At 37.1% G+C, this 19,271-nt stretch overlaps 1 protein-coding gene across 1 annotated transcript in view; it reads right to left on the bottom strand.

Annotated features, from left to right (window-relative positions):
• Positions 1-19,271, bottom strand: part of MACO1 (macoilin 1) — a 66,390-nt gene that overhangs the window by 36,320 nt on the left and 10,799 nt on the right. Inside the window, exons 2-6 of the mRNA XM_027520024.1 lie at positions 15,529-15,670; positions 13,457-13,583; positions 9,621-9,744; positions 7,708-7,886; positions 5,994-6,495 (exon numbers count right to left, since the gene is read on the bottom strand). Of these exons, the coding sequence (XP_027375825.1) occupies positions 5,994-6,495; positions 7,708-7,886; positions 9,621-9,744; positions 13,457-13,583; positions 15,529-15,670 (1,074 nt within the window). The remainder of the gene's footprint in view (positions 1-5,993; positions 6,496-7,707; positions 7,887-9,620; positions 9,745-13,456; positions 13,584-15,528; positions 15,671-19,271) is intronic.

Genomic DNA, 19,271 nt, shown 5'->3' on the forward strand with positions numbered 1-19,271 from the left:
CTGAGGCAGGGCTACCATACTTGCTTAGTGATTACTGGAAAAGTCCTAATAAACGTTCTCTACCTTTCCCCCAAGGCTCTTAAGTCTCCAACTATGCAGAACTGTATGAACAAAGTAAGTTATAACATTTTGGTGTGCCTGAAACAGCCAAATGAATTTAGAGAAGAAAAAAAAAAAAGAGTTAACTATTCAATAAATTACAGCATTCCCCAGATTTCCATTTTCCCCTGAAGAAAAGCTACCCCCCCCTCTGCCCTCAGAACTTACCACGATGGCCATGCCCATGCCTCAGACTTTTCAAGCAGTCACCAGTGGCCTTGCCCCAGGGTTGATGTTTACATCCCCTATCTTAAGTTCTCCAATTTGAGGCTCTCGGGTCTGCTCTGTCAACGTAGGCCTATCCCAGGTTTATTCCTAAAGAGCAAATTCCCTGCTAGGGGGCTCTAGGGTGTCTGAACTAGACTAACTCCCATGGAGTCCTAATGAGAGCTGCATTCTTAGAGATCCTATAAATTTTCAGGGGTACCAATGGATGGCCACCTCCTGTTCAGAAATAAATACACCCCTGTGTCTTTGGCAAAAGCAAGAATTTTTAAAACTCTTAAAACAGCATCTCTCTAGAAGAAAGGAAAATTAAACAAATTCTAAAATTCTAAGCATTTCTTCTATAGATTTTAGCCAAAAGAGCACAAAATTTAGCCCCAGTGCCAATCCTTGTGCCAACTTTAGATGTATATATATTTGAAACAAACAAAAACACAAGAATTTGTAAAACAAAAAACAAAAAAAAAACCAGAACAATAAAGCAGGTTATTAACAGCAAAGGCAGAAGTCAAGAAACTTTGGTTCTGGTCCTTGTAACTGTCCCTCCAGCTGGTTACTAGGACTAGTCATTTAATCTTCCAGGGCTTGTTTACTTCCCTGATGAAATGACAGGGCTGGGGAGGCTGGTCTAAATATCTCTGCAACATTCTAAATTCTACTCAGTTTCATTAAATACATCTCTTCTAGGCAAAGTGTGGATATTTTTCCTTTATGACTCTTCACACTAAACATTATTCAACTACATTAAAGAGTTGATATCTTACTAAGGGTAAGCATGAGAAACAAGAAAGATTAATCTGTCTTGAACACAAAAACAAAGAAAGAAAAAGTGGGATGGAAATAAAACAAAGAAGAGACTTCTACTTCAACATTTCTACAGAATATGGATTACTTTACGTTTTGTACCCAGTTTTAAATTCTCTCCCTTAACCAAGAAACTGAAACAAGTAACAAATTCCAAACAAGAAACCCCACAGTCTTGGGCTGTGTTTGAGAGGAAGCACTGTGCCAAGTACAAACAGAAGTGCTGGCTCTTCTGCTTGCGGGCCCTGAAGCTACAGGAAAGCAGCTCAGGTGTTACACCCTGACCTACTAGACCTCAGACAGATCACTGAATGATCACACAGAACTGCCATGGAATATGCCATATCAAGTGAAAACCAGGTGAGGCTAAGTTGGGAAAATGATTTCAATATAATTTAGGTGAAAAATCAGGACAAAAAAACTATACAAATGCTATGGCCACATCTATATAAATTCAGTTGATGAAAATACAAGAAAAATTTAAGTGATTTTGTCATATATCTCCTTTTTTCCACCTAAATTTTCTATAATTTTTTGCACACTTAAAATATTTAAAAACTGACCACTGGAGAAAAAATTGAGCAAACCTCAGTCTAATTTACATGATTCCTTTTAACCCAGTACTTAGTTAAAATAAGTGATCTTCCTCATTGCTTTTTTGTTTATATATAGAATTTTTTCCATGTCAAAATTAAAAATATTTTTGGCTACCAACATTATAAGTCTGTTTCTAAATAACTTGGGTAAAGAATTCAGAAATCAAGCTGGCAGAAATTGGGTCATTTTGTAAGATACTTATTTCTCAAACCAAAAGATGCTTTAGCAAGTTTTCAAACTTTTCCTGGAAAGTGGCCTACAAGCAACGCTTACTACCAAGTTCCTCACCTTCCCCAACCTTAGCAATCTACCAGCATCCTTTTTAGTTGCTGGCTAGGAAATCCCATGGACAGAGGAGCCTGGTGGGCTGCAGTCCATGGGGTTGCTAAGAGTCGGACACGACTGAGCGACTTCACTTTCATGCACTGGAGAAGGAAATGGCAACCCTCTCGTGTTCTTGCCTGGAAAATCCCAGGGACGGTGGAGCCTGGTGGGCTGCCGTCTATGGGGTCGCACAGAAGTCAGACATGACTAAAGCGACTTAGCAGCAGCAGCAGCAGGAACATCTTTGGCTTTGTAGGCAAAAGAGTTTCTGTCACAACTACTCAACTCTGCCACCATAAACCAGCCACAGACACTACATGAATGGATGAATGTGGCTACGTTTCAATAAAACTTACTTTACAAAAACAGGCAGTGGGCCACCTTTGGCCTGTGTGCAGTCATTTGTCAGTCTATGGTATACGCACACTAGAGAACATCCTTGGAGTTTGGAGAGACAATGAAAAGACCCGAAGGACTGCTTGCTCCTTCACAGGGAACGACCATCAGATCTTACTCTGACAGTCATACCAATCTTTAAGACTTCTCTTTCAAAGTGGTATATTAATGAATTCCCCCCTGCAAAGTCAATGAATTGGTTCCTCAAATATAGCAGTTTTCAACCATGATATTGAGACACACACAGCTATGTGGAATGTGTTGCATTTACTAATAATACAAGACTGGTTTTCAAGTGATTTTTTAAAAATTTATTAAAGGGGCAATCAGTCTTATCCCTCTAGCCAGCCTGGACCTGTACACAGCCCTGGATGTACCTGCAAGAGCGAAGAACTCATGTACAAACTGTTGAAGAGACTTCAAGCCCAGCCTTTTCCATCTGAAGATAACAAATCCACTCTCTGGCTAACACCTCAAATATGTCAGGTTTGGATCTGTTAGAGTCTTAATATTCATCAAAACATATATGAAGTCAAGGAAGATATATTTTCCTTTCATAAACTTTCACTGTTATCACAGAAAAACTTGAAAATGCATGAAAGATGAAATAAAAACTAAAAGACCCAATACTATCAAGGAGAAATAACTACTATTATCGTTTTGGCTCCTTTCCCGTCAAATCAGAAAAACAAAATGCTTTCAGTAAGATTCCTCTCTACTTTCTTCATGAAATATTATATTATAAGCACTATCCTGTATTATTAACTGTCTCAAAATATGATTTTTAATGTATTAAAAATCCATCAAATAGATGGACTATAAATATTTAAGTTTCTCCCCTACTGTTGGATATTTACATCATCTATTTTTTATACTATTACATGAAAAGTTGAAAATAATCCCATGGAAGCTTATGAAACTATTTAATATTTTATATTTATGTATTTGACAGCAGGTATGCTCGGAGGGATTGGGGGCAGGAGGAGAAAGGGACGACAGAGGAGAAGATGGCTGGAAGGCATCACCGACTTGATGAACATGAGTTTGAGTGAGCTCCGGGAGTTGGTGATGGACAGGGAGGCCTGGTGTGCTGTGATTCATGGGGTCGCAAAGAGTCGGACACAACTGAGCGACTGAACTGAACTGATTCCCTAAAACAAAGTTATACTCTGGAGCCCTTCAGATCAAGGCACATCAGAATACACATCAGTGACCACAGGGAGAGGTATATCCCCCAGGCGCGGGCTCAGGAGCACTGGACCCACGACTAGAAAACAGGCCATCTGAGTCCTTGAAATTCTTTATTAAAGGCAGATGAGGTAGTAGAGATAACCGACATGACAAGTGGGGCCCAAGTGAGATGGTATCACAGAACTGAGCCTTGATTGCTCTCTCTGTAACACCCAACAGAGGAAAATTGTTTTGACTTGACTGCTATTATTAAAATTGTGCAGGAGAGAGGATGTTAAAAAGCTGGTGGCAGATGTTTCATTTATAGCATATAATAAATTTGTGAGATATTCACTTTGATATAGAAGGTCAACTAATTGGTCTTTTTCCCCTGAGCAAATGAAAGACAGCTGTCTGCTGAGTGTTTTCTCCGCAGGGCACGATGGGGTAGAATGTCAAAAAAAACACATGTGAATGTCAGCCTGGTAACAGCAGCAGCATGGTATGTTTCCAATAGTGGCCAAGGGTTATGAAACCTCTAGAGCCTTAAGGAGTAGAATCCACCTGTACTTCCCTTTATCTAGCTGTCAATCAGAGAACTAAAACAAATTATTAATCTAATTCATATAATTTATAATACTAGAAACTTTCCCTCATAAATTGTCTGCTCTGAAACAAGCCAAACAGGAACATGAGATAACTTAGTGGAGAGAGGGAGTCACAGCGGCCCTCTTGAGCTATGTATTTTTGAAAGGTCTATGAAATAATGCCATTTACAATAATATGGATGGATATAGAGATTATTATACTAAGTGAAGGAAGTCAGAGAAAGACAAATACCGTATGATTTCATTTATATGTGGAATCTAAAATATGGCAAAATGAATGTATTTGCAAAACAGAAAAAGACACATAGACACAGAAAACAAACTTACAGTAATCAAAGAGGAAAGGGGGTAAGGGGATAAATTAGGAGTTTGGGATTAGCAGACACCAACTACTACATATAAATAGATAAACAACAAAGTTTTACTGTATAGCACAGAGGACTATATTCAATACCCTATAATAAACCATAATGGAAAAGAATATGAAAAAGAATGTAGAGATATATGTATAACTAAATCACTTTGCTGTACACCAGAACCTAACACAACACTATAAATCAATTACACTCCAATTTTAAAAAATAATAAAGAGAGAAAAAAAAATAAAAAAGCTCCAGTTCAGATCTCAGTTTCCAAATTGAAAGATATGAAGTACAAGACTCTTGAGAGTCCCTTGGACTGCAAGGGGATCAAACCAGTCAATACTAAAGGAATCAGTCCTGAATATTCATTGGAAGGACTGATGCTGAAGCTTCAATACTCTGGCCACCTGATGCAAAAAAATGACTTATTAGAAAAGACCCTGATGCTGGGAAAGACTGAGGGCAGGAGGAGAAGGAGATGGCAGAGGATGAGGTGGTTGGATGGCATCACCGACTCGATGGACATGAGTTTGAGCAAGCTCCGGGAGTTGGTGATGGACAGGAAAGCCTGGCTTGCTGCAGTCCATGGGGTCGCAAAGAGCAGGACACAACTGAGCAACTGAACTGACTGACTGATGAAGTAAAAGGAATGTATATGTATTTTATAAAATATATAAAACACAGCAAAATTAAGTCTGAGCCTATCAAGGTAATACAACAATGTTCATCTTTAACTTAAACATGGGAAAAGGAACATTTCTAATTAAAATCTGAATCTAACACTGAACAGTTGACCCTTGAACAATATGCAGACTAAGCCCAGTGTAATTTATAGGTGGCCCTCCATATCCATGGTTCCTCCACATCCACAAACTCAACCAACTAGGGGCTATGTAGTACTGCCGCATTTACTAATGAAAAACACGTATAAGTGGTCCCACACGCAGTTCAAACACGTGTTATTCAAGGATTAACTGCATTGACCTATGGAATTTTTAGAAAGAAGATTATTTTTTGTACCTGACAAAGATTTGCATGAACAGGCCACAAAATTCTTTTCGTGTCTATGCCACACGATCTTTGGATATGCAAATTGAAAAAAGACTAAAGATACGCCTCTCGAAACCACGAGAAGAATCAAGTTATGTGTAAATTTGTCAAATATGGGAAGTAACCACTATCACCTCACACTGAACACACTGGAAAGAGCTTTAGTCAGTGCTTCTGGATGGTGTGGGTGACCAACAGACCCGTGGGAAAGAAACACTAAATGTCCAACACCACAGAGTTAACTGTCACAGAATCTGATCACAAACAACGCCTACAGGCCTACTCAGAAATACGCTTCTCAAGACCCAAGTCAAGTTTGTGGGAAGTGTAGGCAAGGACACAGCACACACACACTTACCTTACCAGTGCGTCTGGTTTGCTTAGCTGGTTATTAGGAATACAGTTTTCCATTAAGTCCTTGTGTGCACTTGGGCTCTTGCTAGTGCATTTCTGCTTCTTCTCGTTTTTACTAGATGAGGAAGGGATGCTCCCGTTTGTGGCGCTGTGACTTCGAGGTGAGGAGTTCACCACACCACTGGCATTTTTGTAGTTTTTTGAGGAAGCAGTGCAGGAGTCCTCTTTCAAGAGATTTTCTGTACTTCCCACAAGATCATTATTTAATCTTTTACTGTTGATATGGTTTTCCATATACTCAATTTCTTGTATTTTAGAGTCTACAGGTTGTAGAATATTGTTGTTATTTATTCCAAGGTTGTGTTTTTTGGCATCTTTGTCTTTTTCCTTCCCTTTTTCTCGGTATTCTATCTCTGGCAAAGTTGTAGAGAGTTTTTTGTTGGCTGGGATACCTCCGTTGTGGTGTATGAGGATTGAGGAATCCATATCAGGTAATCCTTTGGCTGCTACAATACCAAAAACAAACCAACAAGCAAAAAAAAAACCCACACTGGAATATTTAGTTGTAAAAAACCAAAATGGATGGATTCAACAAATGGTGTCATCTACACTTAGAAGCGCACTGCATTGAGCTGCCAACCGATTCAGAAGCAAGAACCACACCACACTGTGCTAACTTCAAGAAGCAAAGCCAAATAAATTTGATAAGCTGCACATTTAGAAAATCATCATCATTTCAAAACACCACGTCATTAAAGTTCTGACCTTGAAAAGAATATGAGGATTTTACAACTAAGTCATACCTCATTTATCAGTCAAATCAAACTTGTCTATCACTGGGGTGACAGGACATAGGCAGATCATAATCTTAAAGGTCACATTTAAAAAATGCTTGGATTAAACAAAGTTAATAACTTTACTGAAAAGATAGATTAAATGAAACAAACAGGTGTGATGTTAGCATACAGGGCACCTATCCTTTGTCTTGCTTCTATCGTTAAAGTAATAAGAAGTCTGTTATCATTTACTAGGCCACTTTACAATGAATTTTCTGTATAGGTCTACATATTCAAACTCGACAAAGCGCACTTGAAGAGATAATTTTGCACCACACCAGAGAACAAGATTTTGTCATGTATCAACTAAAAACAAAAACCAAAGAAAACTGGTACTGCTGTCTGTTCACTTATTGAATTGGTTACATATTTATTAAAGAGGCTGTATTAGAAAAAGGTCATTCTAAGATCCATATTGCATTATACAAACCATTTAAAATAAGACCTAGCCATGTTTGCTCTATTCAGAAGAATTCTGATTTGTAAAACAATTCTGTGTTTACATCTCTATCTGGCTTATACTCGGCTTGCTACAATTACAAATGCACATAGTTACATATACTATTGTCACTGAGAATAAATATTTTAAAATCTTCATAACAAATAAATATTAAAATAGAAAATAAACTGTAAAAGGAAATGAAATAAATTTTAAAAATAAACATATTTAAAAGCACATGGTCTTAAGACACTAGGCAGAAAACATCATACATATTCTATATTTCATGACGAAGTAAAGCAACAGTCCTAAAAAGGAACACCAGAAAACACTAAAAGCCATGGTAACTTCCCAAAGCCCTAGCAACTTTTCTGAAAAAATACTACTGACAAACAAACTAATAACTAACCTACTGAGCCAACAGCTTTAGAGTAAAGACCTACCTTCCTCGGCCTCTTTTTCTTGCTTCTGTAGCATCTGTTGCTCTGGAGGGAGGGCTTGTTGAAGAAGCTGCATGTAAAATTCGTTCTCTTTTTGCACTTCTTTTTGCTTCCTCAACCGCATTTTGTAGCTTACATAACTTTTGAAGCCAAAGCCCAAAGTCACCACAGGGTATCCAATACTAGAAAGAAGACAATTCTGCCAGTAAATGTAAGTTAAGAAAACAAGCAACACATGCATCCAGCACATGAGGACCCTATGACTGATTCCTCATTATAGATGATGATAATAGCTGAGCATTCAGTAAACACATGTAAATATGTCTGTTGTGGAAATCAGGCAGCTAGCACGCAGAACAAACCCCTGTGGAACAGCAGGACCGTTGGACCATAAGAAGCTGCCCATTAGGCCCTGGCAATCTTCAAATACACTCAAGAAGTTACCACAGGGACAGTTGGATACAGTGGCTAAAGTCTTTGATTAACATGGAACCTGCCTCATGCATGGTTAGGACTTAGGGATCTGTATGTTTTTAAGAACTAAAAAGGTAGAGATTTTATGAGTGATCATAAGTAAACATTGCAAGCGTTAAACACATCATTTGGTTTTCAATACTAGAAGGCAGGGTCAAATTCAGGTGACTCATCTTCTTGCTGCCTGAGAAATGTCTGTCACTAGCTATTCCTGGAAAATTAGTTCATAAACACTCTATCAAACATAAATTAAGAATCATTTAACCAAGTATCTGATATTTTCAGAGCCAACGTTTGGTTTGCACCAACAAATTAAACCAGCTGTACTTACAACTCTAATCTCTGGGACAAAAAGTTGAAATATTTTCATTCAAGCCATCAGTCTAATATAGTTTCAAAGCCTCTGAAAACATTGTCAAAACTTTTCTTAAGCTTCATTAATGCTGTTATTTAGTTGCTAAGTCATGTCTGACTCTCTTGAGACCCCACAGACTATGTAGCCTGCCAGGCTCCTCTGTCCATGGGATTTCCTAAGCAAGAATACTGGAGTGGGTTGTTATTTTCTTCTCCAGGGGCTCTTCCCAACCCAGGGATCGAACCTGCGTCTCCTGCATCTCCTGCATTGCAAGAGGATTCTTTACGGCCACCAGGGAAGTCTCATTAACATTAAAACATAATTTATCAATTATAATTGGTCTAAATGTGATCACACCACAAATTTATAGTGACAAGTGTATTGACCAAGTCTATTTAATTCACTTTTTTGTGAAGATTTTAAACATATTGGTAACTATTTTTTGGTTGTTGATTCCTATTTGTTTTGGTTTCTGCCATAAATATTAGCAAAAATTGGTATATTTAAAAGATACGTACATTAAGTGGTGATTTCTACAATAGATATAAACAAAAATCAAGATTATTTTAAAAAAATGTTTCATGGTTTAAGGTTAAAAATAATAGTCCTTAAAAATTATTAATAACATTAACTTGCTTTTGTAAACATGCAAAGGAAATTTTAAAATCATTTAAGCTCCATGAAATAGTCATATATTTCATCAAGGCTTTTTGGAATCATTATCTGAGTACAATAAAAACAGATAACAAGTATCAGACACCTATGTACATGGACCTAATTAAACACTTCACATATATCCCCTCATTTCATCCTTCCCATGACACCCCATGAGACAGCTTCCCAATACACAGGTAAGAGAACTAAGGCTGAGAGAGAGTGACAAGTCCAAAGCACAAAGCTGTGGGGCCACAGCTGGGATTCCAACACTCATCTCCCTACTTAGAGGGCTCATGTTCTTTACCACACCATGTTACGTTGTCTTCTGAATTCATATAGTATCTCTAAGAAAAACTTTACAATTAAATTTACCATTCGACATTGAAAACACTGAACTGGATTACAGATTAAGAATATACATAATACTCACCAGTGAGCAGCAAATGGGCGACAAAGGTCTACATGAAAATTTTTGAGATCTTTAAATCTAATTGCTGCTTCAATATAAACAAAGAGTATCCAGAGGGATACTGTGGGCAAACACACTCCCCTTTCTGTGGGAAAGCAGCAGAGAGACAAGCATCAATGAAACATTAACTAATATAACAGATGGGTTGTTTGGGAGACTGGTTCAACTACAGTAACTTTCATTTAAGACTTTGAAACTAATTAAAACGCAATTTGATCCAAATTGAAAGCTTTCATATGACAAAATATGCTATGGAATCATAGACAAAAATAAAAACTAGTATTCTGGCAGAAAATATTTACAACATACGTAAAACAAAGAAATCATAGCCCTAGCATACAAAGACCTCCTACAAATCAATAAAAAAGGCAACTGAAGAAAAAAATTTGGAAGTTATAAAAGAAAAAAAAGTGTGTGTGTGTGCACTCAGTAACTCAGTTACAGACAGTTAAAAAACATGTGAAAACATGTCAACTTCCCTACTGATTAGGGGGATAAAAATTTTTAAATGAGACTCGATTATTTTAACCTATCAGATAAAGCCAAAATTTTAAAGATGGGTAACAGTACAGGGAAGATGTGTGAACGGCTTCCCTCTCATTCTTAGCAAGAATATAAATTGGGGTAACTTTCTTATAAGCCAATTTGGCAGTATAATGAAAAATACTTATACCTTTGACCCAGAAATTCCAATTCCAGGAATCTACTCTATAGACATATAAAAGAGCCCTGGGATAAATGTATAAGAATATTCAATGTATTATTTGCAATAGCAAAAACTAGAATTTAGAATTAACTTAAATGCCTATCAATAGGAACTGCTGAATTATAATAAATCTATATAATGAAATATGATGCAGCTTTTCAAAAGGATGAAGACCTGTATTACCACAGAATGATATGTAAAAAAACAATTTTTAAAGAATGAATTACAGCACTAAGAAATGTTTCTGACATTCAAGTATTATTCAAAAAAGCTTTTTTCTTAACTACAGGCTCATATTCCTTTTGTAATTAAAAACAATTTTCAACAGAGGAAAAAGCAATTTGTAATAGAATAAACAAGACTCAAATAATCAGATAATTCTCACTGGGTTTTACAATCAAAGTCCATAGGCTGGGTCCACCTGTGTCAGGACACGACTAGTAGTGGGTATTTTATGAAGATGGAACAAAAGACATGAGATCTGTAACTCTGGAAAGATCCCCTTTGAAAGTGTATACAGCAAGCCAGTTACAGAAGAGACAAATGGAGGGAAAACTCAGTGACCTGAAGAACTAGATGGCTTTTTTCTAAGACTCTTTGCATTGGATGAAACAGAAGAAAAATTACAGAAAAATTAGTCCCAAAGATTAGTTCCACTTAGTCCAACTTCCTCATTTTATGGAAGAGTAAAGTGAGGCCCAGAGTTTATATAAACTGTGTCCAAATTCACAGACACAATACTGAATCTGCTTCCAAGGAGAATTCAAGTCCCCACAGACCTAGTCCATAAGATGAGAAGACAAGCAAAGTCCTGTGAAAACAGCTAACGGTTTCAACCATTCTTATAGATTTAATAAACCAAACAAAGGGTATTTTTGCAAGGTAGGAAGACAAAAGTCAATCCTTAGAATTATCCATTTTCAAATTCATTTCAAAATACATTTAAAAAAATTTACATTCTGTAAATATCTAATTTCTATATTAATTTCTGAAGTTATCATAAACAAAATAAGCATATTACAGGAAAAATAGAAAAATGTGGACAAATTATTCATATTTCTACATCTAAATAAATAAAACCACACTGAAAATATTTCTAAACTAGTTTAATAGTTATGTTGTACATACAGTTTTACATCCTGTTTTCTCCCTCTTAACAACAAGGAAAAAATTAATGATGTAATATTTTCATGCTCTTGTGGCAATACATAGTTTCATCAACCATTCCTAACATTCTTTTTTAAAATGTTAAATTTTAACAACGAAAGAGAAATTAATCCCAACCTATAAAAACTGCACTCATATTTACTGGGCCTAATAAGAACACAGGGTTTGTTCTGTTTGCTTGCTAACCACTCCGAATTAAAATGCGCTTCATAACTTAGGTATTCCAACATGCATTTCTGAGCCTAGAGCTAAAGAGAGACCAATATCATTTATTATATTAGCTTCACTGCTGCCTTGCGGGCCACCCACTGAATTCCAATAGGTTCTAATAATAGTTACATGAGTAGCTTTTTCTCAACTAATAAGACACTATTAAAGCAACTTAGAAAATCATTATAGTTCATCAGAGTCACAGATTATTTGAGCTGGAAGGTTCCCTTAATTATTATCTAGATCACTCCACCCTCATATGACAGAAAAGAAGCTGAGACCTAGAGAGAATAAGTGTAAATGGCAACTCACTCGAAACTGAGGCCCAGGACAAGAAAATACAAGTAAAACCCGGTATTTAGAAAAATCACTTTAACTAGAGGAAAGCAGACTAGGAAGAAGCACGCTAGCTTATAAATTCAGTCAGGTATGAGGGAGTGCTAAAGACGGAGAAAACCATGCTCACAGCAGATACTTTAAAAATACAGCTGAATTGTGTCTCCTAACATGGGACAACATCATCCTTCTAGCATTTAGAGAAGAGGATGAATGCTGCTCCAGAGAGCTTTTACTAGTTGGTGCTCTTTCAGTGGTCAAAATGCTACAGGTTACAGCTGGGCCTAGGAATCAAGTTTCATGCAGCTTTTGCAGACAAGTGCGACATCCCCACATGTCTGTGAGCCAGTCCTCACATCCCCATGTGTCCTATGCACAGGCTTTGTAGTGGACTGGAGTTATTAAAACATTTCATCTCATCTTAGTTTGTAATAGCATAAGAATAGCTCTAAGAAGGGAGGTGACTATGTAGTTCCACTCAAGCCAGAACACACCTGAAATGTACATTGTGGTTTAGAGAGCCACTAAGAACTAGGGAGACCAAAATGGTGAAAGTGCTTAAAATAACATACAAGGAAAAGCTGATGGAATCAGAGACGCTTTGTCTACAGAAAAGAACACAAGAGGATATGACAGTGTGTTTTAGTCTAAAGAAATGTTAACATGGATGGAACAGGACACCTATTCAGTGTGGCTCTAACACAAGGGTCTAATGTTTGGATTAGAGGGATGGTCTGTAAGCCTGCTGAAACTGAAAAAAAAATGTATTCCCTATATTCCCATATATTTTTCTGGAGAAAGCACTTTACCAACTCGAAGTGATCAGTGCACCCCAAGACAGTCAAGATATCCTGGGTCAAAAGGGTAAGAAGGAAAATTTGGCTCAGTACGAGAAAGAATTTTCTATTCCAATTGCCCCAAAACAACACTAGTAAGTTTCTTGTCACTGTAGATTTTCAATCAGAGATTAAAACACCATGTACCAGCAATGCTGTGGGGATTCTTATACTAAGTAAGGGTTCAACTAAATGACTTCTGACATTCCTTTCAATGCTGAAGCTGCAGGAACATTTTTCTTGTTTGGCACATGGCTGTCTTCAAGTCTACCTAAATAATAATTGCTTCAATTTTTAAAAAAATATGGATACTTCATAATGAGAGTTGGTAATTGAAATGCCTACAATCAAAATATCAAATCATTAAGGCTTAAACTTTTAATAAAAAAGAAATACACTTTAAAGGTATATTATAATCTATTATGAAAAGGGATCTTTAATGTCCACATTAAACTCAATTCTAAATAATTTATTCAAGGAAATCACATTTTAGAAGTTTGAATCTAAGATTTCGATCCATCTAAGAAACCATTAAGACTTACCTGTGTGCCATACGTATTGAACCCACACATATGTACTAGCAGCAAAAAAAAGCCATTGAATGGGTATAAATAGCAGACATATTATATTTGACGTGAATGCTACACAAACAAAAAATACTGAGAAGGCCTAAAGGGAAAGACAAAATAAAAAGCACATATTAGAACTTGTTCATTTCAAACAGAGACTATTAAAACCATGTTGAACAAAATCTCTGAAGCTGCTATGCAATAACTACAGAGCAAGTTACAATAGAAAATTTTAAATATTTAAAATCACTCATATAAAAAGATGTGGTTAATTCAGCATTGAAGAATAATCCCATTTATGGCCTCAAATCATGAAGAATTGGACCAGAACAAATTGAGGTTGATTCACAATGAGTTTATTTAGACTCCACAGGTGGGTTACCTAAAAGAAACAGAATTTAACACAGAAAATTCTCTTCTTTCCTCACAAAACATTACTAAATAGCCTCATTCTTAAAGGACAGGCTGTTGGAGCACAGATGAAACACAACCGTGGTTAAGAAGAGCATGGATGTCCAACAGTGCAGCTTCCTCTGGACGCATCATTATCTACTGTTAACAGGACACAGCCCGAAACCATCTTTTCAAGGCATGGATCTGCTCTGACCAGAGTACCAGGCCTGGGTAGAAGAGTTACAGGTTTAAGATGTGACTCTGGAACACAACACAACTACAGGTCAATCAAGGGAGCAAGTCCAGGCCTGTGCCCTTGCTCTAATCCAGCAGTTCTCAAAACATGGTCTGGGGATCCCTGGGGATTTCTGAGATCCTTTCAGAAGTCTTCCAAGTAAAATAATTTCATAATAATGCTAAGGCATTATCTCTTTAACACTCATTTACTCAGGAGTATGGTGGTATCTTCTAGAATACATGACATTGATACTCATTGACTAAAATCATTGATTACATGATACATGATATTGGTAATAACTGAGTTTAGAAGTGGATATGAAAATCAGCTGTCTTCTATTAAGCCAGACATTAGAGAGGTTTTCAAAAATGTAGTCAATCTTTTAATTTCTTTTTTGTTTTGGAAAATACAGTTCAGTTCAGTTCAGTTAAGTTCAGTCGCTCAGTCGTGTCCGACTCTTTGTGACCCCATGAATTGAAGCACGCCAGGCCTCCCTGTCCATCACCATCTCCCGGAGTTTACTCAGACTCATGTTCATCGAGTCAGTGATGCCATCCAGCCATCTCATACTCTGCCGTCCCCTTCTCCTCCTGGCCCCAATCCCTCCCAGCATCAGAGTCTTTTCCAATGAGTCAACTCTTCACATGAGGTGGCCAAAGTACTGGAGTTTCAGCTTTAGCATCATTCCCTCCAAAGAAATCCCAGGGCTGATCTCCTTCAGAATGGACTGGTTGGATCTCCTTGCAGGTCAAGGGACTCTCAAGAGTCTTCTCCAACACCACAGTTAGGCTTTCATTTTAAGTTTTAATGTGTATTAACATGTAATGGGTTTATTACAGCTATTTTAAGTAATTTAAGTATTAAATTTTCATTTTAAGTTTTATTTTAAATAAAATTTTAAATTTTTAAATTAAATAAGAATCAAAATTTTTCCTAGACTTAATTTCTAATATAGTAAATATGGATAAATGTAACCCACACAAATAAAAGCCTTCTGGAGTCTTCAATAGCTGTTAAGAGTGTAAAGTGTCTTGAGCACAAAAAGTTGGAGAACCACTGTTCTAACTCTAACCCAATCCCTAAGCCAGAGGCTTCAGAGGTACTTCAGAGTAGAGCTGGGCAGGTAATTACTGCTTCCCCTGCTACTCTGCCTCTCCCTCCTGAAAGCCTGCCTCCCTCCCCTTCTTTTCACTGGAATGGGCGAGGAGGAGGGAGTATAATGATCTGATCAGTGGATTTAGACAAAGTGGCCTGAAAGGGCAGTTTCAGCCCACAGACCCTATTAGCTCAATACAGTCACCTAAGTGTTGCTCATAAAATCTACTTTAAACAGTTTCACTAGCAGTTATTGAAGACTTTCTTAGAAGGGTAATTAAATCCTTTATACTTGAAAAACATGTATTAATAAACATACCAGTCCCTGGTATCTGAAGGAATCATAAACGCTTCTGATGAAAAGCCAAAATGGCCACAGGTACTCAAATCTGAATTCCAGGACAAAATCTGCCAGGAGGACAAGTGCCCACACCACCAGGAACTTCAGGTATAAAAATGTACTGCAAAATATAAAAATAAAGAATTCAAGGTCATCGGTGAAGAACTAGAAAATGAAAATGCACTACTTTATTTAAAAGAGAAAAAATATCTTCCTATACTATGAAAACAATGGAGATAAAAGACAAAAAGAGATGCTGCCCTGGCCCATGTAAATTTTAAAAGCTCTGGTGTTCATTCTGAGACCCACAACTATCAAAATAAGATGATGACCCAAAATGCTTAATTCCATTTAAGATGGAAAAAGCCCATTTAAATTTCACAACTATTTTAAAATGTGCTAAGTGTCTGACTTCAAAATACTGCAACACTCTCAAAATTACAGCTTTCAAGCTGTTCGTCATTAGAAGAAATGTCATGGTTGAGCAGCTTCAAATTTGCTGTTTCCCCACCCCTCTGCATCTGTTTGAAGTCTTTGAAATTCTTGATGCGCATCCCTACATGCTTGAAGAATTCTGTATTTTCCCCCCTCTTTCTCCTCTTGCCTCTCTCTATCTGCATTAACCGAACAAAAACCAAATAACTTCCCCAAACAGACAGACATTAACTTAGGAAGCAGATGCCAATCACTTCTAAAGGCCATGAGGGTATCAAAATGTACACTAAAGGAAAAACCGTGAAGGATCCCAGCACTGCCCTAGGTGAGATACTGATGTGTCCCACTTCCCTTTGGACTTTTGTGAAGTAGGAACACACTTTGATAAGCCAGTCAGAACACCTATCTAACCACTGTAGAATCGCAAAGCAAAGTAAGGGCCTGGATTAAAAAAAAAACACTTTCCATATAATCTAAAATCCCATTCTTCGAATTCATTAGTTGTATTAAAGATAATGAAGCTTTCAAACTATGCCTATTAATAAGTCTCTAAGGTCTTTAAGTCTAAGGTCTTTAGTCTGGTCAGTTCTAGAGCAGGTTAAATATAGGTATTTAAAAAAAAGATTTTCCAAGATATTCAGGTCGGAAATGCCTAAATTCAGTTTGACTTGGGCTATAGCTTTGCATGGTGTTCTGCAACAGAAACATTTCAATACTGCTGTGATTAAATCAGCTGTTTGAATATACACCATGAACAATAAATCAAGACTTCTAATAAATAATTTTAAAATATATTAAAATAAGGTACAAAAAGACTTATATTCTTGGGGGTAAAATCAATAAAGCAGGATCCAGCATAGAGGATTCTTTCCATGCCCTGTAAAGCCACACAGGTAAAGAATGTCAGAAACAGACACAAATGACCCTTAATGTTATATAGTGGGGTTCCCTGGTGGCTAAGACAGGAAAGAGTCTGCCTGCAATATGGGAGACGTGGGTTCGACCCCTGGGTTATAGTATCATGAGGATACATAATTTGCAACTAGAGTCAATTTCTAATACTGATTCTTGGTAGAACTTCTTTAGGCATGACAGTAAGTTCTGATGAAGAGGTTTGCTGTAGAATCAAGGAACCCAAGGCAAACTAGAACACAGGTTTGAATCTCAAGTCCAACTTTTACTTTCATTTCACTGGAGTTACGTTAGCCAGATGAGAACAGAGCTCTCATTCTCATTCATTAAACCCACTGCTGATCCAGTGAAGAGCAAGGGATAGTTTGTTAGAAGGAATAACTGAGTCATGCAGGCATTCAGGAGCACAGATTTAGTCTGAAACTAGATTTCCAAGTTTGGCTTTAAAACTAAGTGGCTTTTTCCTTGTAGCTGAATAAGACATGGTGGGCACTTCCTTAGGCTAGTTGTCACTACTCCCCAAGTGGAGAAGGTAAGAGTTCTACCAACTACTCTCTGCCCCAAATGCTCCCAAGCATGGCAGGAGCCTAGTCTTGCTGGCAACATTCCATTTCACTGTTTAGACAGCATCATGGAGAAGTAAATGGCTACCACTCCAGTATTCTTGCCTGGAAAATTCCATGGACAGAAGAACCTGGCAGGCCATATAGTCCACAGGGTTACAAAGAGTCAGACATGACTTAGCAACTAAACAACAACAAATCTTAAGAATGGCAACCTGTTGAATACTTTTTAATAACTCAATCATTTAAACCTATAAGGCATTAGAAAATGATTATCTTTGTTGTAGTGACTACTCATTTTCAATTCTGTAACTCAAAGGGGTTCCTTTTGATCTATTTCATTTCTTTTCAAACAACTGCTTTCGTAACTCTGATGTTCCCTGACACTCATATCTTATGGAGTCACATTTAGAAGTATACACATTAAAGGAAACTTGATCTTTCACAAACATGTGCTATACCTTCAGCTTTCCTCAGGCTCCCCCTTCTAGGTGGGCCTACCTCTAAAATCAAGAGGCAATCTTAACAGTTGATTTTACTCTAGGAGTAGTTTCAAACTTTATAGATTCACTTCAATCTAATAGAGTTTTAGAATATTCAAGATAGTTGCCTGATTCAGTATTCACTGAGCCTTCTATATCAGTAATTTATGCCTATTAACCTTCTACAGGTACAGGTACAAAAGTTAAAAGAAATTTAAAACTACTGCTCATCAGTGTAGAAAATCTGACTAAGAGATGACATTCTATGGGGGAGAAAATTTTAGAGTTTTAAACCATTATTATAACATTCCAAAATATTTCTATTAAATCATGAAAAAATATGCTATACTTAATCATATTTTTTCATGATTTAATAGTTCATAATATGACTTATGGCTAACTTGTTACCTTAATTCTCCAATCCAAACAAATTTACTAATTACTGTAAACTATCTTGAACAAAAATTTAAAGCATAATTGCAACAAAAAGATATTTTCCATAATAATATCCTGAAATAAGGGCAGACCAATAATATCTTTTGATAGTCTGATAACTTCTACTCTAGGTGCCAGTGAAATACAGAAGAGATATGCAAATATTAGGTTTACTATTGGTGACCTTTTCACAGTAGATATTAACCATAAGATTCGTTTTTCTCCCCTTGCCACTTACAACCATTTTTTAAAATTGAATCTATTTAGAAATAGTCCATCTATGGATTAATCCCGTATGATTAATGAGAGGTAGTACTGAACATTCTTTTTTTTTTCCCAACTAAAAGTGCACTTTCTCTCTAGAATCTCTTGCAGCTTGTCACTTAGATCATTGTCTGAAGTCACACAATTAATTACCATAGGGTGGCCATAAATCCTCAGTACCTGACCTTTTCCCTAGGCAGACTAATGGCCATTTAGTTCACTTGGTCCTCACCACAGAAATGAGTCTGTGAAATATTTCTCTGGCTGGGCTAAAAGTGAAAAGTGAAGTGAAAGTCAGTCATGTCCAACTCTTTGTGACCCTATGGACTGTGGCCCACCAGGCTCTTCTGTTCATGGAATTCTCCAGGCCAGAATACAGGAGTGGGTAGCCGTTCCCTTCTCCAGGGGATCTTCCCAACCCAGGGATGGAACTCAGATCTCCTGCACTGCAGGCGGAGTCTTTACCATCTGAGCCACCAGGGAAGCCCCTCTGGTTGTGCTAGTAATCATCTACTGCAATGCCAAGCTTTCCTGTCCTCTCTGTAATAGCAACAGTGAATCCCTTTTGCCTTTCACTATGCAGCATGATACTTCTTGAACCAAACTGCTTTGTCTTCTACTGTTACCAAAT

Source organism: Bos indicus x Bos taurus, chromosome 2, assembly GCF_003369695.1.
Source record: "Bos indicus x Bos taurus breed Angus x Brahman F1 hybrid chromosome 2, Bos_hybrid_MaternalHap_v2.0, whole genome shotgun sequence".
Lineage (NCBI taxonomy): Eukaryota > Metazoa > Chordata > Mammalia > Artiodactyla > Bovidae > Bos > Bos indicus x Bos taurus.